The sequence below is a fragment of the Peromyscus leucopus genome, chromosome 5 (assembly GCF_004664715.2).
Source record: "Peromyscus leucopus breed LL Stock chromosome 5, UCI_PerLeu_2.1, whole genome shotgun sequence".
Classification (NCBI taxonomy): domain Eukaryota; kingdom Metazoa; phylum Chordata; class Mammalia; order Rodentia; family Cricetidae; genus Peromyscus; species Peromyscus leucopus.
In genome coordinates, this window is record NC_051067.1 from 73986146 (window position 1) to 74010774 (window position 24629).

The 24629-nt window shown below is 38.1% G+C and overlaps 1 protein-coding gene across 1 annotated transcript in view; it reads left to right on the plus strand.

The window, feature by feature from the left end:
- The window catches only part of Gpr158 (G protein-coupled receptor 158), a 360681-nt gene that overhangs the window by 180862 nt on the left and 155190 nt on the right, over nucleotides 1-24629 (plus strand). Inside the window, exon 4 of the mRNA XM_028892013.2 lies at nucleotides 12309-12532. Within this exon, the coding sequence (XP_028747846.1) occupies nucleotides 12309-12532 (224 nt within the window). The remainder of the gene's footprint in view (nucleotides 1-12308; nucleotides 12533-24629) is intronic.

Sequence of the window (24629 nt, forward strand, 5' to 3'; positions counted from 1 at the left end):
TTCTTGCTAACTGTTCTTATAGCTTAAATTAATCCATTTCCATAAATCTATACCTTGCCACGTGGCTTGTGGCTTACCGGCATCTTCACATGCGGCTTGTCATGGTGGCAGCTGGCAATGTCTCTGACTTGGCCTTCCACTTCCCAGAATTCTTCTCCTCCTTGTCCCGCCTATACTTCCTCCTGCCTGACTACTGGCCAATCAGTGTTTTATTTACTAACCAATCAGAGCAACACATTTGCCATACAGAACATCCCACAGCAGGGTATGGTTTTCCAGGCTCAGAAACTGCTTTTCAGGATAAACTGTTTTAAAAGTGCAGGGTAAGAGGAAGCAGCCGTTTCTGTACTCTGGGCTGCAGAGTAATAGCTTGGTCCAATTGTCTGCTTTGCAACCTCTGGGCTCCAGGTTGTGTGATAGGGCTGGCTCCTTTTTAGAGCTCCATGGTGGGTGCAGTTTTCTTAAAGCCTGTTTTATAGCCATGGGTTTGGGATTCCCTTTAGGTATCACATCCAATGTCAATGTCACTTTGAATAGGATGTTAATAACCATATTGAAGAAATGTGTTATGCTTTGCTTATTAGTCTAGAGTTTACATGTTTTTAGTCTATATCAGTAAGATATATATTTATGTATGTATGGAATTTATGGATGTATGTACAAATTTCAAGCAGTTTAATGTTCTTCTGTTGTCAAGGTAACAAAATTAAAATTAGCAAATAGGTTACACACTGTTCACACACTGACAATTTGCTTTGACAGGCTTGTTTAGAGGTGAATATTTAATATTCTTCAAATATCCTATAAATGTAGTGATAACTTTCTTTCACAATCCAATCCTATATTTTTTTCCAAGGCTCAGTCTTTGTCATTTTTCTTTAGAACATATCCATTTTATCTGAAAGTTCCAAGTCTCATATTCAAGGGCGCCTAAGCATCAGCACAGCACATTGACATTCTGTCTGCAGAGGAGCTGAGATTTACAAATCAAACATCAGTGGCATGGTTTGCACATATTTGCCTACAAAGTGCCAAAGTCATCTGTAATCACATATTCTTAATGTGTTTTTATAGTTTGTGTCTAGCATCTAGAAAAATATCATCTGTATGAATTCTTAGATGGTTTGAGAGCATGAAGAATAGAACATTGGGTGATTAGCTAATTCACTCTTTTCAGAGAGCACTTTCATCATTAGTAAGCATTTCCTGAGTGTCCAGTGTATGTAAACATTGCCTTCAGTGCTGAGCGTAGTAGCATGCACAAATTCTGGCATCTGTTCTCACAGAATGAAGAACACTAAATAGCCGTGAACTTAAGTACCACCCAACAGTTCATCAGTGAGCCCACTATTATTTGTTGGTAGCCATATGACTTAAATAAACTGTTTACTCCCTTGTCCTAGATAGAGAACATAGCACAAATTGATGAGTTTTGAGGGACTATGTGATTTGATTAACTGTCTTTTATGTCCTGCAGAAAGCAATGAGTATTTAAAGCATTATCTTAGATACTTTAAAAAGATTTAGTTTTCTTTATTTTTTCAATTTATGTTCCTTAGATAATCCTGTGATTTTTATGTGCATATGCAAATACCTTTTTAATGAACTCATATTGATTATGTAGATTTGTGGGTTTCTTTATGACATTTCTATACACATGTCCATTATTTGTCTCTGTCTCTAGCTCATCCCTTTGATCAACCCAGTTTGATTCATCCCAGTTTCTTTCTTCTACTTCATTTCATCATCTCCATGTATGAAGAAGAACATGTAACAGGTGTCTTGCTGAGTCCAGCTTATGACGTCCTTCATTCCCACCCATTTTTTGAGAATGATGTATTTCATCTTTATGGATGAATAATACTCAACTATGTGTATAGGCCACATTTTCTTTACCCATTCTGCTGATAGAGACCCAGCCTGATCGCCTAGGTTTTAATAGCACCACAATAAAGGCGAATGTGTTGGTATTTCCATTGTATTTTTACTTCATTGCCTCTGGAAATATACCAGGAATTAACCTAAAGGTTTTTGATAAACAAATAATGTTAAGAAAATTGTGAAAGAGGATCTTGCATGACATCACTTTATTTGCCTTCCTTGACCTTGTTTTGAGGTTTTTTTTTTTTTTTTTTTTTTTTTTTTTTTTTTTTTTTTTTTTTTGAGCACAAAAGAATAAAGCACGGTTGTTTATTTTCTAATAAACATTTTCTTTTATCTATGAATGCTGGAATAGTGATCTGATCAATGCAAATTATTATTGTTCAGATTATTATTATAGAGTGGTTTAGATTTTTACTGCTAGTCTTGTATCTAGTTGTCATTTCTATATTTATAAATTCTTCATTGTTTTAGTCTTATCTGAGGAAGAAAATGGAACATATGTGGTACTTTGATCATCTCAGGAAGTAGACTCTCTCACCTTCTAGGAATTGAGGTATAATCTGCTAAACAAAGAATGAATAGAAGACAATCTCTCCCACCCTCAGTATTACCAAGTTGCCTGAAGTTCTTTGTCTGGGGTTGTGATCCATGAAATTTCCCCTTTCCATGTTAGCATGTCCAATGGTTGTCTTTATTTGTGACCTTTTTTTTTTTTGGCTTTTTGAGACAGGGTATTTTGGTTCCTGTATAGTTTTGTTCCTGTCCTGGATCTCACTCTGTAGACCAGGCTGGCCTTGAACTCACAGAGATCGACCTGACTCTGCCTTCCGAGTGCTGGGATTAAAGGCGTGTGCCACCACTGCCCAGCTGGTTGTCTTTATTTAGGCAGTAATGTTGATGTGACTTTGTGGATGCAGCTTCAATAATGTTTCTAGGAGACTCAGTCTCACAGCACACTTCCTGTTCTTCCAGTATCTACAGTCTTTCTGCCCCATCTCCTGTGATTCATGGGCCTCCAATGCAGGAGCTGTCTTACAGATGCATCAGTTGGATCTGGGCACCCCATAGTCATGTGTTCTCTGCAGCTTGATCAGTTGTGGTTTTCTGCAATGGGTCTCAGTGCAGATGGGTCTCAAATAGATGCTTCTTTGATGAGGAGTGAGACCTACACTCATTTGTGGATATAATAATCAATATTTAAAATGTAGTTGGGATTTATGCTGGTTTAGTAAAGGTATAGTCATAGGTTCTCCAAGATTCATGACTTCACTAGCCCCAAGTGTGTAGCAATGTTTCTAGTACCAAGAATGATCTCCCTCTTGTCAGGGTAGACTTTGAGTCTAATTAGAGAGCTGTTGATTACCACCAGGGTATGCATATGGCACTACTGCATCCTTAGAGCTATTATGACATGCTGGTCATCATTGTGGTTCATAGTCATCACAGCTGGGCAGGAGTAATGGCTGCTTCCCTTCTTGGTAGCTTGAATGACACTTTCTGGTACTATGAAAGCCAGTCCTCAGAGAAGAGGCTTCCAGCTCAGATCCTTGGGGTACATTCCTTAATCACATGGAAATTGGTCTTAAATACACAGTCTTCTGTATCCTCCTATAATTACTGTGTCCTCTCCCTATGTTTCTATGGTGTTCTGTTGCAGAAAATCACAACACCTACATGAAACTATCATTGTAGGTCTCATACTATCTTAATGTTGATTCTTCCTTCAAGTAGACCAATTTTATGTTGATTCTCCCTTCAAGTAGACCAATAAACCATACTGCATCATATTGCTGCCTTAATTGCTCCTGAATTCTGCCTTAAAACTGTCTCTATACCATATGAATAAATTTAAGAATAGCAACCATATAATTATTTCAGTTGACACTGCAAAGGTATTTAAAAATTTCAGCATGCCTTTATGACAAAAAGCTTTTGAAACAGATAGATACACCTCAAAATAATAAAGGCTCTATACAACAAGTCTACAGTCAATACTGTATTAAATTAAGACAAACTAAGAGAATTTGAGCTAAAATGAAAACTAGACAAGGATGCCTAATCTCTCCTCTCTTATTCAATATGGTTCTTTAAGTCTTAGCTATATCAACTAGACAACAGAAAGACATAAATGGAATAAAAATAGGAAAGGAAGAAATCAAACTATCTTTATTTACAGACAATAATTCTTTACTTGAAAGATGCTACTTGAGTCTACTAGAGAACTCTTGGATGTAATAAGCACAGTAAAATAGAAAGTTTCAAGATAAATGTAAAAACAGTAGCCATAATTTATATCAGCATTGTACTCTTAAGAGAAAGAGATTTGGAAAAATACCCCATGCAAAATAGCTACAAAAATTAAGCATTTAGGAATATATCTAATTGACGAAATGAAAGACTCCCATAGTGGAAAATTCAAGATATTGACAAAGGAAATCACAGACAATATTAGATAATGGAAAGACCTTCCATGGTCCTGGATTGGTAGAATGAATATTATGAAAATGGCTACACTACCAAGATTAACTTACAGACTTAATGACATCCATACCTAATAAAATAAAATTATGATGTCATATTTTACAGGTTTAGGAAAAGCCATATAAGAATTCATATGGTACCACAAAATACTGTGGATGGTCAAAGCAATCCTAAAGAGAACAATGCTGGTGGTACCACAATACCCGATCTTAAATTATATTACAAGGCGATAGGGATAAAGAAGCCCGGTACTGGTATGAGACTAGATAGATAGACTGATGAAGTAGAATAGGGACCCAGAAATAAAGCAGCAAAAGCTATGCCTACCTGCTGGAGGCCTTGCTCCAGATGGCTTTGTGAACCTGGGGTGGGTGTGCGGAACTAGTGCTGTGAAGAAATTGTTACCACCTCTTGTCATTCAAACAAGTGGCCCAGATAGCTTAAGCCATCTTTATTTATACAATTTTAATGGTTTGCATGAACAATTTTACAACCAGCTTCTACTTCCTAAGTTTCTAAAAATGGTTACAATAATTACCATCTTGTTCCTTGGCTCTTTCCCTTTCCATCTCCCAACTCTCCCACCAGTAGCCATTACCTTTTCTATCTATATCTCTATCGTCAGAAGCATAAGCAGTTTTGCAAGCTACAAAGGAAAATTTCTGACTAGACACACCTACAGGTGGAACAGTGTGCCCAGTTGGCAGCACATACTGTTACAGACTCATGCAAAGTGAGAGACAGATTTGTCTCTTGTAGTTACTATTTACATTTGGTAGGATCTGGGTTCTCACAATCAATTCACCAGCCAAAGCTGGATCAAGCCATTCTACATTTTGTACTACTCTATCTCATCTGGGGGCACACCAGGTTTTCCTATTTATCCTATAGGCAGTATAACTTGGAATACTCTTAATAGTTGGCACTGATCATCCCTTGTCATTAATTCCATCTCCTTTAACTTCTTAGGGTATTGGCACAGTTATTAGAAATGAGGGAACTGTGGTTTTCTATGATTCTGTTTCATTCTCTATTCCTTGAATGTACTTATTACATCCTGACATCATCTATTTAATAGCATTTCTTTAAAACTCTTGTGGTTAAAAATCATTCATCCCAGAAGAGTTCTGCAAATACGTAATAGTAAACTTCATGACCTACTGTGACTTGTTCAGGCCAGCAGTATGGCTAGCATAGTGAAAGCAAGGAAAGCACACAGCACACATGCTCCCAGGGTCATACCCAGAATCACGCAGCACACTGTCCACAGGTGCTTGCCAAGTGGGTCAGGGCCTCCAGGGTCTTGCCACAAATAGAGCCATTTGTGCTATTCTCAGGCCTTGTTTCCCAAAGAAGTCACATGGCTCCTGCCACCCATCTAAGTTTTGCCAAAAGGGACAAAAATATCCACTGGAAAAAGATAACCTGCTCAACAAATGGTGCCAGCAAACCTGGATCTCTACTTGCAGGAGAATGAAACTAGATTCTTATCTTTTGCTTGTATAAAAATCAATTCCAGATAGATCAAAGACTCTACTTAACAACCTGTAACACTGAAACTTTGAGAAGCAAATGTAAGATGTACTCTTTGAGATATTGGGGCAGGCAAGAACTTTTTTAATAGAGCACCGATAGCACAAGAACTAACCACCAGTGCAAGAGATGGGCCTACATGAAAATAAAACAGTTCTCTACAGCAAAGGAAAGACTCAGCAGAGCACACAGACAACCTGGGGAATGGGAGAAAAACTTTACCAGCTACACTTTAGCTAAGGGGCTAATATCCAGAATTAACAAAGAATTGTACAAATTAAATACCAAAGTAATAAATACTGTCAATCAACAAATGGGCAAATGAACTGAACTGACAGTTTCAAATAAGAAACACAAATAGCCAGTAACTATTTTTAAAAGTTTTCGATGTTCTTAGCCATCAGGAAAATGTGAATTAAAATTTTGAGATACCACCTCACCTTGGTCAGAATGACTATCATCAAGAAATCTGATAATAAATGTTGGAAAGGATATGGAAAGAAAGAAACCTCTATTTACTGTTGGTGGTGGTGCAAATTAATATAGTCATTATGGAAATCAGTTTGCACATTTCTCAAAAACTAAAAATAGAGCTACCATACGACCTAGCTATTTCCCTATTGGGCATGTATCTAGAGAACTTCATACTCTACAATAGAGATATCTGCACTACCATATTTATTGATGCTGTATTTACTATAGAAAGGAATTAGAATCAACCTGGTTGTTCATTGATAAGACTGGCTTATATATTTACTTTTTTTCTTTACTTCAAAATGTCTTAACTTTTAGTAAATATATCTGCAAAACAAAATTTGAAAATCTTTAGTTCACATTGAGCTCCTTCTCTGTTAGAAGAGATGTAAACTGTTTCCAGGGTTGATTTCTTCAACTTTGTTCTTGGTTGTGCTCTACCCTGACTTTGTAGTTCTTCTTTGTTGTAAATCTTTTTTCTCCTTTTGTTGAAAATGGATTTTTTTTCTCACATAATATATCCTGATTTTCATTTCTCTTCCCTCTACTCCTCCCATTTCCTTCTCATCATAATATAATATAATATAATATAAAATATAATACATTTGGTATAGTATAGTATGATATGATATGATATATGATATGATAGAACAAAACCTAACACATCTAATAGGACAAAACAAACAGAAGGAGAAGAGACCAAGGAAAGGCACAAGAAACAGATATAGATGCAGAGACCCACTTGCTCACACACTTAGGAATACCATAAAAACACTGAACCATAATACATGCCAAAAGACCAATAGGATATAAAGGGGTAAATTATAATATATATAATATATATATAATAAATTTTAAAAATATAAAATTGAAAAAAGCTCTGACTTGTCATTATGAGATAAGGAATTTCCAAAGATGCTGTTGAGTTTGTTTTCTGTTGGCCATCTACTCTGGGCATGCAGCCCGTCCTTAAGAATACTTTGTTTCTCTCCAGCATAAGCTGTCTTCAGTGTTTTTGATCTTAGCCATTCTGACAGGCATAAGGTGGTATCTCCACGTCGTTTTGATTCGCATTTCCCTGATGATTAGGGATGTTGAGCAATTCTTTAAATGCCTTTCAGCCATTTGAGTTTCCTCTGTTGAGAATTCTCTGTTTAGCTCCATAGCCCATTTCTTAATTGGACTGTTGGGCATTTTGATGTCTAATTTCTTCACTTGATCTTAGCCAAAAGGCCAAGAAGTGATGATGTCTAATTTCTTAAGTTCTTTATATATTCTGGATATCAGTCCTCTATCGGATGTGGGGTTGGTGAAGATCTTTTGCCATTCTGCAGGCTGTTGCTTTGTCTTGTTGACCATGTCCTTTGCTCTACATAAGCTTCTCAGTTTCAAGAGGTCCCATTTATTAATTGTTTCTCTCAGTGTCTGTACTACTGGTGCTATATTTAGGAAGTGATCTCTGGTGCCAATAAATTCAAGACTACTTCCTACTTTCTCTTCTAGCAGGTTCAGAGTAGCTGGATTTATGTTGAGGTCCTTGATCCACTTGGACTTAAGTTTTGTGCACGGTGACAGATATGGATCTATTTGCAGCCTTCTACATGTTGACATCTAGTTATGCCAGCACCATTTGTTGAAGATGCTTGAAAGTGGAGCAAGGGGAACACTCCCACACTGTTGGTGGGAATGCAAACTTGTACAGCTACTTTGGAAATAAATATGGTGCTTTCTTAGAAAATTGGGAATCAATCTCCCCCAAGACCCAGCTATACCACTCTTTGGCATATACCCAAAGAATGCTCAATCATAGCACAAGGGCACATGCTCAGCTGTGTTCATAGCAGCATTGTTTGTAATAGCCAGAACCTGGAAACAACCTAGATGCCCTTCAACTGAAGAATGGATAAATAAAATGTGGTACATATACACAATGGAGTGTACTACTCAGCAGAGAAAAACAATGACATCATGAGGTTTGCAGGCAAGTGGATGGATCTAGAAAAAAAAATCATCCTGAGTGAGGTAACCCAGACTCAGAGGGACAAACATGGTATGTACTCACTCATAGGTGGACACTGGATATAAAGCAAAGGATGGCTAGACTGCTACTCACAACTCCAGGGAGTCTACCTAAAGAGGACCCTAAGAAAAACATAAGGTTTGCCCAACGACAGAGAAATGGATGAGATCTACATAAGCAAACTGGACGTAGGGGGAGGGTAATGAAAGTCAAGGGTTGGGGGAAAGAGAGTTTAGGGGAGCAGGAGATCCCAGCTGGATCAAGAACAGAGAGGGAGAACAAGAAAAGAGAGACCATGATAAATGAAGACCCCATGGGAATAGGAAGAAGCAAAGTGCTAGAGAGGTCCCCAGAAATCCACAAAGATACCTCCACAATAGACTACTGGCAATGGTCAAGAGAAAGCCCGAGCTGACCTACTCTGGTGATCAGATGGCTGAACACCCTAACTGTTGTGATAGAACTCTCATCCAGTGACTGATGGAAGCAGATGCAAAAATTCACGGCCAAGCCCCAGATGGAGCTCCAGGAGTCCAATTGCAAGAGAGAGGAGGGATTATATGAGCAAGAGATATTGAGACCATGATTGGAAAAAGCACAGGGACAAATAGCCAAACTAGTGGAATCACATGAACTATGAACCAATAGCTGAGGAGCTCCCATGGAACTGGATCAGGCCCTCTGGACAAGTGAGACAGTCAATTAGCTTGAACTATTTAAGAGGCCCTCATGAAGTAGGACCGGGACCTGTCCTTGGTGCATGAGCTGGCTTTTTGGAACCTAGGGCCTATGCTGGGACACTTTGCTCAGCGTAGGTGAAGGAAGGAGGGGACTGGACCTACCTCAACTGAATCTACCAGGCTGAGCTGAATCTCCAGGGGAGTCCTTGCCTTGGGGGAGGTAGGAATGGGGGGTGGATTGGGGGGAGGGCAGGGGTGGGTGGGAGGAGGGAGGACAGGGGAATCTGTGGCTGATATGTAAAATTATATTAATTATAAAATTAATTTTAAAAAAAGAATACTTTTTTCACCAGTGAGACTCCCTTGGAGAAAACCCAATTTTTGTTTGCAAATGACTTCAATAGTAGATAGCTTCTGGGATAGTGCTGGGCTCATGTGTCCACTTCTCCCAGCTCTAGGACTCCATCTGGTGCAGACCTGTGCAGGCCCTCATCTTTGTGAGTTCCTATGTGATCCAGTTCACTTACAGGGCCTTGTTTCCTTGGTGTCTTCCCCTCTGGCTCTTACATTCTTTCTGCATTCTTACACTCTTACATTCTTTCTCATTTTTTTTTAAATGGAGATTTCCCAGTTTAGAGATGATTATTCCAAGGTCTCTCATTCCCTTCATATTGTCTGGCTGTGCGTCTCTGTATTTGTTTCCATCTGCTGCAGGAGAGGAAGTTTCTCTGATGATGGCTGAGCTGAGCAAGGCACTGAACGGCTTCCCTGACCAGCATCTTCAAGGCTTTGGTCTCCTGGAGGGAGACCTAAACTTCCTAAACTTCCATAGGCTCCTTTGCTGACTCTAATTATTAAAAAATTTTGATAATGTCAAAGAGAACACAACACAGAATCCAAGTCCATTTCATATCATTTTTTTATTTTTCTATTGACCATTAGCTTTTCTTACTTGCTTTGTTCGGCAGACTTCTACTGAAATAATATTCCCTCTTATCATGTATTTAGTCTGTAAGCCTTGGTAGCCTATTTTCAATCTAGTTTGAAAGGTCTCATGTTGAAGGTTACTCACATTTGAAATCTTTACTTTTGATAGTCTTTCCTAGGTCATCATACTTCAACAAATACTTTTCTAGTTTTCTGTCGTGACACTCTAAATGCTTCACTTACCAAGGGCTTTCCTCTATCTTTAAATATCTCAGTCCACTCCCAGAGCCTCCTACAGCTTTTTCTCTAACACTGTTATGGTTTAATTGTCGACTTGACACAGTCTAGAATCATCCAGGAAGAGATTCTCAATGAGGGATTGTCTAGATCAGGTTAGTCAGTGGGCATGTTTGTATGAGATTATCTTGATTGCCTTGATTGATGTATGAGGCCCAAGCCTGAAAGTAGGTGGGACCATCCCCTGATTTGGGACTCTTGACTTAGAGAAATAGAGAAAACTAGCTGAGCAGTAAACATGGGTGTGTTCATTTCTCACTGTGGATGTGATGTGACTAGCTGCTTCAAGTTCTCACCACCTTGACTTCCCCACAATAATGGAATGTAACCTGGAACTGTGAGCTAAAATAAATCCTTTCTCCTCTAAGTCACTTTTGTTAAGTTATTTTATCACTGTTACAGGAAGAAAAGTAGGACAAACAAGAATAGGCTCTTACACTTCAGTACTGCACTATTTCTCAGTTATTGTGTATCCTGGACAATGAGTTGAACCTCAAATTTAGTCATCTAAAATGGAACTCACCATTCCTACCCAGGCCTGTATACCTTCCTTCTAATTTCCATGTTATAGCATTTCTCATGTATGGAGAAGATTAAATAAAAAACTGGTCACTGTGTTTTACATAAATCATTTAACTTAATCCCTAAAGGCATTCATATTTCATCAATAAGAAACTAAGACCAGAACTGGCCAACCGAAATGTCTAATGATTTTGCCTAAGAATAGGAAACCAGTCTACTTAAATTGGATGCTAAATCCATATGTTTTTACACTATGTTGACAGAGTAGTAACTATTATTATTAATATTTATTTATTATTTTTTGTGTATGTTTGTGCATAATGTACTATGGTACACACACGATGCTCAGAAGACAACTTCTCCTCTTCCCCTATGGGATTGAACTCGTGGCACCAGGCTTGTTTGGCAGGCACTTTACCCACTGAACCCCATCAAAGCTCCCAGAGTGATTATTATTAAATAGCAACAGAATCATCAAAGAATATTCATTTATGTTTTTGTTGCTGCATTTACTGAGGACAGAAAATGGACAAGTCAACTTTGGAAAGACTGTGAACCTTTTACAAGAGCTGAGATACCTCAAACATTTCCATTGAATTTGGTTACTAAAAGCTAACAACAACAACAAAAACCCTTTTCCTAATTCCTAATTTAACCAAGGTCATGCTACCTAATAAACTGGGTATTTACTTTCATCCCTAATGTTGAGTTCATGATAAGGATACTTGTTTTTAGTGTCTATTGCTACAGTCAACAATTGATACTCTTGGAGTACTGGGCCTTAGTGATAACTTAAGCTTGATAAGTGAGGCAGACAATTCTAAAATTAATCAGATGATCATTAGGAGCAGTAACCAAACAGCACAGAGATGTCTAATGGCGTGTAGAGTGGGAACTAAAGGGTAGGTTGTATGGATTGATTCTAAAGGATGCAGCATTGTTAGGCAATTGAACACTGAACAACTGTTATTTCAGTACCATTTTACGTAATTTAGACTGAATGAACTTGGTAGATGAAATCCCTGCTGAATTAAGGAGTGATGATTGTCTCATTTTAGACTCTGCCTCATCTAGGTCAAGGAGTTCCAGAAACGATGAGTACATTGACTTGGTACATTAAACACATCCACTTTCCAACCCTTCTTCTTGTTGTTTCTTTAACAAGTGTGTCTGGAGTATGACTGTGCTTTAGGGAGTGACAACAACCTTGAGTGGAAGCTGGTGATGTCAAAGACTTAGCAGACTGTTCCCTGACTCTGAGGCATTTTGTCTCCATTTTTGTTATTTTTCTCAATTACTCTGAATGACAAGTTTAAAATCAAAGGAATCAAGAATTTTGAATCCGAAAGCAAAGTAGCTCTATCTCTTGGCAGAGGATTTGATGAAAGGTTTATAATCAGGAGAAAAGGGAATGAAGAGGGTCTATCTCTCTTCTAGTTCACTTACCTTGAAAGTACAAATGACACTGTGGTTTTATTTGGAACTTTCAGGAAGGGGCCCAGATCACCATTTTTCAGGAAGCACAAAGGATGGGTCAGAAGAAGCCTACGTCTGCCTGCCCTGCAGAGAAGGCTGCCCCTTCTGTGCTGACGACCGCCCGTGCTTTGTCCAGGAGGATAAGTACCTGCGACTGGCTATCATCTCCTTCCAAGCCCTGTGTTTGCTGCTGGACTTCGTCAGCATGCTGGTGGTCTACCACTTCCGCAAAGCAAAGGTAAACCCAGGTATCCCGGTCCTGGCCTTTCTTTATACTAAGAGTAATTGCTTCTCTCTCTAGGGAGACTGAATTTCCAAATCACTGTTAGTGTTCTAGTAAGCAGACATTTTGTTTTGCTATAATGTGATTGGGTGAGAGCCATATCCATTAGCTTCCCAAGGAAAGCAGAGTTAATGATATTTTGTATTAGTATTTCCTTATAGAGAAGGTGCTTTCTGTTTATCTGGGGGCTCTAATGCTCCACTGCCCTGAAGGACTGTCCTTAGTGTCATCTCTTTGGTCACTGGAGGACCTTCTGCTCCTCTGCCCAGTGCAAGGTTTATTCTTCATCTCTAGGAGGCCCTGTTGTGGTTTTGTTTTGCTTTATTTCTTTTAGTAATATTTAAAGGTGTAAAGAATTCACATTTTTTTTAGCACGTTATGCTCTGGAAAATAACTATTCATGACCTTACATGTGGTCTTGTATTACTGTCCAGAGATGATAGAAATGCTAAAACACCCAGGGCAGAGTTTTCTGGGGAGCTTTCTCCAGTGGTCAGAAATGAGTCATGTGAATCAAGTGTTGTGTTAGAATGTCTGATTCTGTTGCTTTACAGTGAGTTCTTTGTGGCACTAGAAAAGACAATAAGTTTCCACCATTCTTGAATTCAAATGCCCTCTTTATCATGACAACATTGTTCAGATTGTTGTAGATTATAGAAATTTTTGAAAACTATGTGTCCCCACTAGAAATTTAAAAAGAAAAGAAGCCTTTTTGGATAATATCTGCTATGAAGCCACTAGCTAATATTTTTAAGACACAATTAAGATTCTAATAAATTGTATCCACTATGCTAATGTTATTAGTTACTTTTAATAGCAGGCAACACAGTTAAAATCAAGCTTTGAGTCATCAGGAAAATGCAAACATGCAATTTGCTTCCATTTCACTAGCACTCATCTTTCTCTTGAAGAAAAACTATGTTGATTTTATGTATAATAAAATAGTAGACTAATATGTTGCCAGATAAGATTTTTTATAAAGCTAGTCAGTAGCAGAGCCAGAATTGAAAAGTCTATTTAATAAATTGCTCTGAAATCTCTCCGATGTAATAAATTCATCAGTGATATGACAGTGGATACCATAGTTCTTTATGAATTTTAATTGATTTTAATCATTGATGATTGCTATGTTAAATAAGTCAGTGATAAATATGGGTAGAATGCATCATTGGGTACTGAGAAGCTTCCTATAGATAGTTCTGACCAAACCAATGTCTTAATATATTAATGTTATTTCACACAGTTATTAACCTTTCAGATCTCCCCAGACCTTCAGAGGAAATGGGCAGCAACTGACCAGAACCTTTTTTTTTTTTTTTTAACAAGGCTGCCATGAGAATACATGTCTTTACATATAATTTTGATGTAATTTCTTAGATATTTAGTTTGAAGATGATTACCTTTTGAAATCAGTTTTCCTAGAAAGAGACATAAGGAAAATGGACCTAATTAGGTCAGGCCAAGGAACACCGATCTGGCATGTTAAAGAAAGGAAATATTTGCTGGTGTGTCCTCTAGTGATTTCATTTGCCAAACTGGGTTAACTATAACAGTAATAATACATTTCCAGTATAGAGACTCCATATGTCTAGCATGTGGACTTTGGAATTTCTATTTAAACTTTTTTATGTGTCTTGACAACATTTCTTTACATAGTAAAGAAACCCTAGGGGACAACACTAACACTTTATCTAGATATTTCTCATTGTATTTTCTACTCCTAATGATTAAAAGGACAAAATGTACTCATTTTTGCCAATTTCATCTATTTTGACAAAAGAGAAAAAGTCCAGTTGTAATATAGTTGTGGCATGACAATTGTCAGGCATATCATTTAGAATTGAATCTCTCCCAGTTGTAATATAGTTGTAGCATGACAAATGTCAGGCACATCATTTAGAATTAAATCCCATCTCAGACTCCCTTGGACTAGTTTCCTCCTATTTGAAGTGGGACTGCTACATCAAACCCCAAACACTGATCCAAAGTGTAACATAAACCTAAATGGAAAAGCCGTAGCTAAGAGGCTTTTCTTAGATGGAAACATAGGTGCAGATCTTCAAGGCTTTGGGTTACTCATTTTTTAAAGATATAGCATAAAACCCACAAATAATAGAACAAAATGATAAATTGTACTTTATGAAAATTGCCACTTTAGACCATGAAAATACACTATTGAGAAAGTCAAAAGACAGCCCATAGAAGAGTAGAAAACATTTACAAGATATATGTGTGTGTGTGCGTGTGCGTGTGCGTGTATGTGTGTGTGTGTGTGTGTGTGTGAGTAGACATTTCTTCAAAAAAAGTATGATAATCCAACAAACACATGAGAAGATGCTCAATAATATTAGTTATTTGGAAAATGCAAATCAAGCCTAGAATACCCACTAATATAGCTAAAATATTTTTAAAATTCTATTAACAAGTAATGAGAATTAGAGAAATTGAAAAATTTCCCATTTATTTCTACTGCAGATGCAGAACAGTGTGCCCAGACTGAGAAACATCTTGATAATCCCAACAAAATTTAAAATATTGTACAATATGACTCAAGTATTGTATTTCTAATACATGTCTACATAGAAATGCAAATAAATGTTCATGAAAGTGTCATCCACAACAGCTAAATGGTGAAAGCATCCCAGATGCCCACCAATTAATACAAATGAATAATTAAGATGTGATATTTCCATATACTAAAATACCATTTGTCAATGGAAAAGGATTATGTACCAATACATGGTATAAACTTGAAGATGCTAAGTAGGAAAACAATTGTAAAATACAATATGTTATATAATTCCATTCATAAGAAATGCTCTGAATAAGCAAGTTCATTGATCCCAGAAGGAGATTAGTGGTTACTAGGGACTACCAGAAGAGAAGAATGGGGAGTAACCACTAATGAGACGAGGGTATACAGGGTGTACAGTGTGATACAAGATTCCAGAATTTTAAAGGCATTTATATACCACCCATCTCCAGAACCAGCTATGAGAGGTTCATCAATTCAAGTAGAATTAGCCTTAACTAGGCACTGGTCTTTTGTCACCTGTGGGTCCACATATGACATTTAAATAATTGAAAAGAGTTGGAAGGTGCAGTCCTGGCTTTGAAGCTCACACCTGTGCTCCATGCTCATTCACATGCTAGTTGACTCCAAAACCATTACTATACATCTACTTCTACACGGCCTTTGTCTGAAAAGAGATATTAAATGTACAATTAAACTAAACTAAGAGTTACTTACCCTATTTATAGCAGTGTCTTTTCTAGGAAAGTTTAATTTTCCTTCAAAATGAGAGCTATGGAGATCTCTCCTGGCTATCAATTGTTAAGCCATTGAAAATATTTAGAAACCAGACTCATGCTGTGTACAGTCTTACTATTAGAGAAACAATTGAAAAATTCATAATATATGAATAAATATATTTGTTATTTTCCTAGTTTTCATTTGGAAAGAGAAACATTTTTTTTTTTCAGAACTGGAATCATGTCTTATACAAGAATACCCAGACTTGGAGGGTTTGTTAGTTACCCAAGTTAGTACAGCTGGGTTGGGAAATTTATATCTTTGTACTTCCTTTTGTTCCAGCCAATGGCATAAGCACTTTCAGGAGATGAATAGAATATAGCCAAATTAAAATTAGAATAAAAATATTAGTGAAAGTAAATGGTGAGGTTAAGATAGGAATTGATTTTTTGAGGTCAGGGTTATGACTTCAACCGGTTGTTGGAAAGTCAGAGACAACAGGGAATTTTCTAGCAGCAGCACTATAGAATGAAAATGATACAGCCTGCCTCCAAATACAAACCAACCAAAAGAAACTCTAATGTCCTGTCGCTGAGCCTTGAATGAAATGTCTTCTGTGGATCATCACATAAAGAGGCTATAAAATGTAAAGATCGGCTACATCCTTCCTTAATCTCTTCTACCCCTTTCTGCTCCTTTGTCTTGATTATGTTGAGGTGTGAGGTCTTGACACAGCTCAGACAAATAGACTCTAAGAGTGCTCCATGGTGCTCTAACACATTGCTTTTCGATTCTTGGTTTGTGTTAAACATGTTCTCACTGTGATAAAACACCTGAGAGAACATTTTAAAGGAGAACATTTAAGGCTTGGGTTCATAGTTTCAGATGATGCAGTCTATCATAATGGGGAAAAGACCATGGTGGTGGTGTATGTTCACATGGTGGCAGACCCGAAAAAAGAGAGTTATACCAGAACTAATGTCAGCATGACCTTCATGTGCCTGCCCCAATGACTTTCTTCTATCACCTCCTTCTCCTAAAGGACTCACAGCCTTAGAGTAGTCCTTCAGTCTGAGCACTGGGTGATCTAAATGTAAGCCTATCGGGTGACACTTCATTTTCAAACCCTAACAGTAATGAATGGTGAGGGGGTCTACCGAGAGACATATACCTTAAGAGAAACATGCTGTTTTATCTGTAGGATCTACAATGAGAGAGGGATGGGAATATCTGGTTACAGAGGCACCTCAGTTTGTTCCCTGCTACCTCTGTTGTCAGCCTGAGAATCTTAGACTTCCATAGTTTACACCAAAATTCATGATATAACCTGTCTTAATCGCCAGTAGTCTGTATTTGCATTATTTCCTTTAGGGTCACTAGCCATGAAACATATTGGAACTTGAGCCTCTTTTATTTAAAGTGGACCACTTTTGTGAATTAACAGAAATAACCACACTGACAGGTCAAAATATAGGAAAATGTTAGCTATATCAAACCCAGCACAGGCCAAATCACTGTAATGGTAATAGTTCTGCTCTCAACTGAAGCAATAAGTATTCACAGTAAAAGACCTAAGAGGGTTCAGAGACTAGACTGGTCAGGTAATTCAGTCTGGTTCTAAGTACATTCATTTGAACAAGGTTAACCTAAACCACATTCAAAAGGACACATTTCTCTAGAAAATAACTAACAATCAGGGATCAACAACTATTCTAACACCTTATTCTTTTAAATGAAGTAACTAGATTCTAGTCTGCTCCTAGGCTTACAGGCTAGGATCCTAAAGAATTAATGAACTCCCACTTTCCAGAAACATGTGGGAAACAATGCACACATCTGTGTCTATATTTTGCCTAAAGATTTAATAAGCCAGTAAAATATGAATGATTTTCAAACCTGTGAATTTCTCTAAAGCAATGGCAATATTACAAAAAGATCTTAATTTTAAATACTATTGAATTATTTCTTCTTCATTTTTACCAAACATTGTGACAAGTAACATATTTTCCTATTAGGTATTCCACACAGAGAGTATGGTTGGTTACAGCTTAGCAATGTCAAATGTGGGGTGGATTTACTTCTAAGTAGAGATCTCAGAGGAAGAAAATACATTGGAGAGAAGCGTGGCTTAAATTTACTCTACCCATTTCTGCATGGTCTGGTTTTAGTACAACAGAGAAAGAAAGAGGAAAGTTGAAAAAGTAAGTGGACTGTGGTTGATTTTTCCCCCATTCCTATAGAAGTTCTTACTTAACTTAGAAATTAATTGACATGGGAATGAATAATGATGCCACTTTTTGGTTTGGAAATTGAAGTGTTTTAATATAACATGTTAACTGACTTTTGATGTTCTATCACCTGTGTTTGTAAAATATGGAGAGACAGAGGTATCACTTTTTGCTGCTGTGAAATGACTGAAGCTTTATCATTCTAACCACCCTCAGCAATTTGGTATCATGAAATATCTTCATATTATGACTGTCACCACCATCCACCACTATACTCAGAAATCATGGCTTCCATTCCTACTCACAGTTGTGTATCCTGATGTGTATTATCAACAAGAATTATTTTATGAGCTCTGGGTGGAGCTTAGTCTCACAGTCCAAATGCAGAGGTTCCTGTGGAAGCATTTGTAACTAACCTTTCCTTAAAGTTGTGTTTACTACTGATCAGGGTCTCTGAGTATGCACAACATACAAACAATTAAAAGAGAAGTTAGAAAAATCATTTGAAACATACAAAACAATAAAGGATTAGTAACTTTAATCTAAAAACATCCCCCAAATAAATCAAACCAAAACACCTTTTAGACTCAAGAAAAAGAAGAAAAGGAAAACACTCACCAGAAAGTGTAAAGAATATATAAAAATAAAACACAAAAAAATCTTATTTTCTTGAGTAGTTACAAAATTCACTGAAAGAACTGCATTTTTATGAACACAATTCTCTGAGTTGGTGATGGTGATAGTTATGAGATAGGATTTCCATCATTGGTGATAGCTGTATACATTGTAGGATTTTTGGCTGAAATTTGGTAGAGCTTAAAAATTCATAGTATTTTTAGTAAACTACTAGAAATCTCCACTAAAAATCATATATTTGCACAAATATTTCCAAATATGTTCACATTCACACATGTATATGCACACACACACACACACACACACACACACACACACACACACACACACACATCAATGTTTTTGATCCATAGCCTCTGATCCTGTCAAAAGGACTAACTGTGGGTGACATAGTTCTACAGCAGCATTGAATTACCACCTCGCCACACTGGCGGTCACTGTCAGCCTTCCACTTCCTAGATACCATGCTTCAGCACAGCCTAGTGTTTAGCCTTATCTCTTTCTCTTATTTCTGTCACAATCACTCACTGCTGCCTTCCCTTTCCTTATGTCCACTCATATTTATCCTCTGAACATCTCCTGAGGGCTTAGATTACCTGTATTCGGAATACAGTCATGCACAGGGCAAATGAGATCTTACACTTAAGGAGTTTGTGTGGGGCTGGCAATAAGTGTAATGCTGAAAGCCAAATCAGGATGTGATAAAAATGAAATAATTTGATAGTGAATGACTTGGAGCCATGGAATTCTTACAGCCAGTTAAAGTGAGGTACTGCCCTCAATTTGTTTAAATAAATCCAAGCGTGCGCAGTTAAGAAGCTGGTCCAAGCTTGGAGAAGCTGGGATTTGTTCTCACCTACTTGAATTACAGCTCACTCTGTCTCTTTATTACTCTCTCAACATGTATGCCGTCACTCATATGTTAACAAAGAAATTTGATTTAAATTAAAACAATTAAATAAACATAACCAGCCCTGGTCTCATTTAGCAGTCTGAATGCATGACTTCGTTTTTTGCTCACTCCATCTGTCCCAGGAAAGCTTACATGTCCTCTGTAGGTTTATGTCCAGTTCCTGCTATGTACATACTAATGAGCTGAGCAAATCATATCCTTCCTTGGTAAGAGCAATGTTCCTTGGCTCAACTCATTCATGTTGCATGCTTTATGCTTTAACCAAAGAGAAAAAAGGTAAAATAGCTTGTGCATTTGTGTATGTGTGTGTCAGGGTGGTGATGAGGAAAACATTACGAGAAGAGCAGAGCAAAATAGTTCATCCAAAAGGATCTTTAAAAATATCATTTAAATAACCTCATACTCCATCTGGTGGCTGCAATACTAATTATGAATTATAAAAAGCAAGTAAAGTGATTATAACATATTTGTATATGCCTTAAGAGATATATAAAATTCTTAGTGATTACCAAGGCTCCATTATCAGATTCTCTTGAGACATTTGTACTAACTAATGTTTATTTATAAAGCCAGTTGCTTATTAAGTATGCTAAAAATAGCTTTTTAAAATTTAATGCACTAATATACCAAACTGCTTGTTAGCTGAAATATATTGTGAGAGATAAATCACTTGTATTATTTACAAATTCCTAGGGGCTTCTTCATTTTTAAGGCTTATCAAACATTTTGTAAATAAAAGACTGTATAATTATAAAGCAATACATGTGCATATTTAGAAATTAAAATTAGTTATGTATCCATGAATATCTGGATAAGTTTACAAAAATGATTTGGATACTGGCTTGTTCATAATATATTCACAATCAAATAGAGAAAGGAATATAAGGAAATATATAATATATGCACACACATAACGTGTGTGTGTGTGTGTGTGTGTGTGTGTGTGTGTGTGTGTGTGTGAATATTCTGTAAAGTTTATTGAAGCCTTGGAAAGGCATTAGAAAAAAGTGATTAAGTTCATAGACTAGTTGCTTTTCCTGGCCTTTCAAATAACTACCTTTTTAAAAAAGGTTTTTACTTTTTTATAATTTAATTTAATTTTACATATCAGCCACGGATCCCTCCTCCTTCTCCCCGCTAGCCCGCCACCCCCTCCTTCCCCCTAGCCCACCCCCAATTCCCATCTCCTCCAGGGAAAAGACTTCCATGAGGATTGAGTTCAACCTGGTAGATTCAGTCCAGGCAGGTCCAGTCCCCTCCTCCCAGGCTGAGCCAAGTGTCCCTGTATAAGTCCCAGGTTTCAAACAGCCAACTCAAGCACTGAATACAGGACCCGGTCCCACTGCCTGGATGCCTCCTAAACAGATCAAGCTAATCAACTGTCTCACTTATCCAGAGGGCCTGATCCAGTTGGGGGCTCCTCAGCTATTGGTCCATAGTTCATGTGTTTCCATTCATTTGGCTATTTGTCCCTGTGCTTTATCCAACCTTGGTCTCAACAGTTCTAGCTCATACAAACCCTCCTCTTTCTCACCAATTGGAGTCCTGGAGCTCCACCTGGGGCCTGGCCGTGGATCTCTGCATCTGGTTCCCTCAGTCATTGGATGGGGTTTCTGACACAACAATTATGGTGTTTGGCCATTCTGTCACCAGAGTAGGTCAGTTCGGGCTATCTCTCAACCATTGCCAGTAGTCTATTGTGGGGGGTATCTTTGTGAATTTCTGTGGGCCTCTCTAGCACTTTGCTTCTTCCTATTCTCATGTGGTCTTCATTTATCATACTCTTTTATTCCTTGTTCTCCCTCTCTGTTCTTGATCCAGCTGGGATCTCCCACTCCCCTAAGCCCTCTTTCCCTTGACACATGCCCTTCATTATCTCCACTCATGTCCATGTTGTTCATGTAGATCTCATCAATTTCTCTGTCATTGGGCAATTCCTGTCTTTCTTGGAGTCCTGTTTTCTAGGTAGCCTCCCTGGAGTTGTGAGTAGCAGTCTAGTCATCTTTGTTTTACATCTAGTGTCCTCCTATGAGTGAGTACATACCATGTTTGTCTTTCTGAGTCTGGGTTACCTGACTCAGGATGATTTTTTCTAGATCCATCCATTTGCCTGCAAACCTCATGATGTCATTGTTTTTCTCTGCTGAGTAGTATTCCATTGTGTATATGTACCACATTTTATTTATCCATTCTTCAGTTGAAGGGCATCTAGGTTGTTTCCAGGTTTTGGCTATTACAAACAATGCTGCTATGAACACAGCTGAGCAAGTGCCCTTGTGGTATGATTGAGCATTCCTTGGGTATATGCCCAAGAGTGGTATAGCTGGATCTTGGGGGAGATTGATTCCCAATTTTCTAAGAAAGCGCCATATTGATTTCCAAAGTGGTTGGAAAAGCTTGCATTCCTACCAGCTGTGGAGGAGAGTTCCCCTAGCTCCACATCCTTTCCAGCATAAGGTGTCTTCAGTGTTTTTGACCTTAGCCATTCTGACAGGCATAAGGTGGTATCTCAGAGTCATTTTGATTTGCATTTCCCTGATGATTAGGGATGTTGAAAAATTCCTTAAATGTCTTTCAGTCATTTGAGTTTCCTCTGTTGAGAATTCTCTGTTTAATTCTATAGCCCATTTCTTAATTGGACTGTTGGGCATTTTGATGTCTAATTTCTTGAGTTCTTTATATAGTCTGGATATCAGCCCTCTGTCAGATGTGGGGTTGGTGAAGACCTTTTCCCATTCTGTAGGCTGTTGCTTTGCCTTGTTGACCATATCTTTTGCTCTACAAAAGCTTCTCAGTTTCAAGAGGTCCCATGGATTGATTGTTTCTCTCAGTGTCTGTGCAACTGGTGTTATGTTTAGGAAGTGATCTCCTATGCCAATGCATTCAAGACTACTTCCTACTTTCTCTTCTAGCAGGTTCAGAGTAGCTGGATTTATGTTGAGGTCTTTGATCCACTTGGACTTAAGTTTTGTGCACGGTGACAGATATGGATCTATTTGCAGCCTTCTACATGTTGATATCCAGTTATGCCAGCACCATTTGTTGAAGATGCTTTCTTTTTTCCATTGTACAGTTTTGGCTTCCTATATACAATTGACAAACAGGCTGAGAAGGATATCAGAGATACATTGCCCTTTACAATAGCCACAAATGATATAAAATACCTTGGGATAACACTAACCAAGCAAGTGAAGGACCTATATGACAAGAACTTTAAGTCCCTGAAAAAAGAAATTGAAGAAGATGTCAGAAAATGGAAAGATCTCCCATGCTCATGGATAGGCAGGATTCACATAGTAAAAATGGCAATCTTACCAAAAGCAATCTACAGATTCAATGCAATCCCCATCAAAATACCAACACAATTCTTCACAGACATGGGAAGAATAATACTCAACTTCATATGAAAAAACAAAAAAATCCAGGACAGCCAAAAGAATCCTGTACAATAAAACAACCTCTGGAGACATCATGATCCCTGACCTCAAGCTCTACTATAGAGCTACAGTAATAAAAACAGCTTGGTACTGGTATAAAAACCAACATGTGGACCAATGAAATCAAATTGAAGACCCTAACATTAATCCACACACCTATGAACATATAATTTTTGACAAAGAATGTTTTTACTTTTAGTTATGTGTATGCATGTATATCTGAGTGAGAGCATAAGCATATGTGTGAAGTTGCCTGAAGAAGCCAGAAGAGGGCATCAGATCCAGTAACGCTGAAGTTATAGGCAGTTGTGAACTGCTCAGTGTGGATTCTGGGAACTGAACTCGGGTCCTCAGTGAGAGCAGTAAGGTCTCTTCCCTGCTGAACCATCTCTCCAGCTTGTTACACAATAAATCTTTAATTTGCCACACTCTTTTTTTTAATCTCAATTTCTTCCTCTATAACAGAGAGATAACAATAATTTAACTTTCTGTAGCTGCATGGAAGATCAAAATATAGCAGATGTCCTTAAACTTATGACTAATGGTTAAAAGAAAGTGCTCAGAAAATGTTAATAGGCTATGTTCCGGATGTGTTACAGCATAAACATACAATTGGTTAAGTCTACCCTGGGTGGGTAAAGAGGTTTGTAGATGGGCTTCTGTGATCAGACCAAAAGGAGGTCGGTGAGACCATCCACCTGGAAGATACTTAAAAACAAGGACATATTAAGAAATTAAAAGATTTCAGCGTGAATCCAGAAAAACCTGGTGTGGTATCTTGCACTTCATCATAAAGGCAGTTGGGATAACTTGTTGAGCTGGCTGGAGTCGTTTCACATTGGGACATGGCAGTACAGTAATAGTCTTACAAGTCACATACTCCTTCACTGGTTCCTGAGAAAGCATTAAGGTCCCAGGATGGACAGCAGTGAACACAGAGAGGGAAAAGAGGGAAGATAGGTGGATATAATGTGAGATGAGTGGTCCATGAAGAGAACGCCACACATGTGAAGGTGATAAAGCACAGAGAAGCCTGGAGTGTCCTGTGAGCTGCAGGGCAGAGGGCAGGAGCAGAGAGGGAGAGAGGAGGAGGCGAGTGCAGGGAAGTAGCTGGGAGTGAGTGCAGGGTCATCGTGAGCAACCTATTTTACGTGAGGTCCAGTTCAAAGCCACTGAAGGGTTTGGGGCAGGAGGGCAGGTGATTCCACTTACTGAGATCCTATTTATTGATGGCCCTTTATTATTGCTATTAAACTAGTGTCTATGGGGTAGAGTAGTGGGGGACTAGTGTGAAATGGGGAAAGTGTTAAGTTCACTGAATACTCTACACAAGAGACCACAGTGGCACTGTGAATGGGGGACAGTGGGTATATTTGAGATTGATTTGGAGAAAGGATTCTCGGGAGTTGCTGTAGAGTTTGGTATGGGATGTAAGGAAATAGAAAAGTCAAGTGTGATTCCCTTGGCTTTATAGCTTGCGGAATTGAGCACAGTACTGCCCACTAAAATTAGAAAAACGGGGAACACCGGAAGAGGGTTGGTTGAAGGCTCAAAGGGGGGGGGGACTCAGAAGTTCTATTTTCGA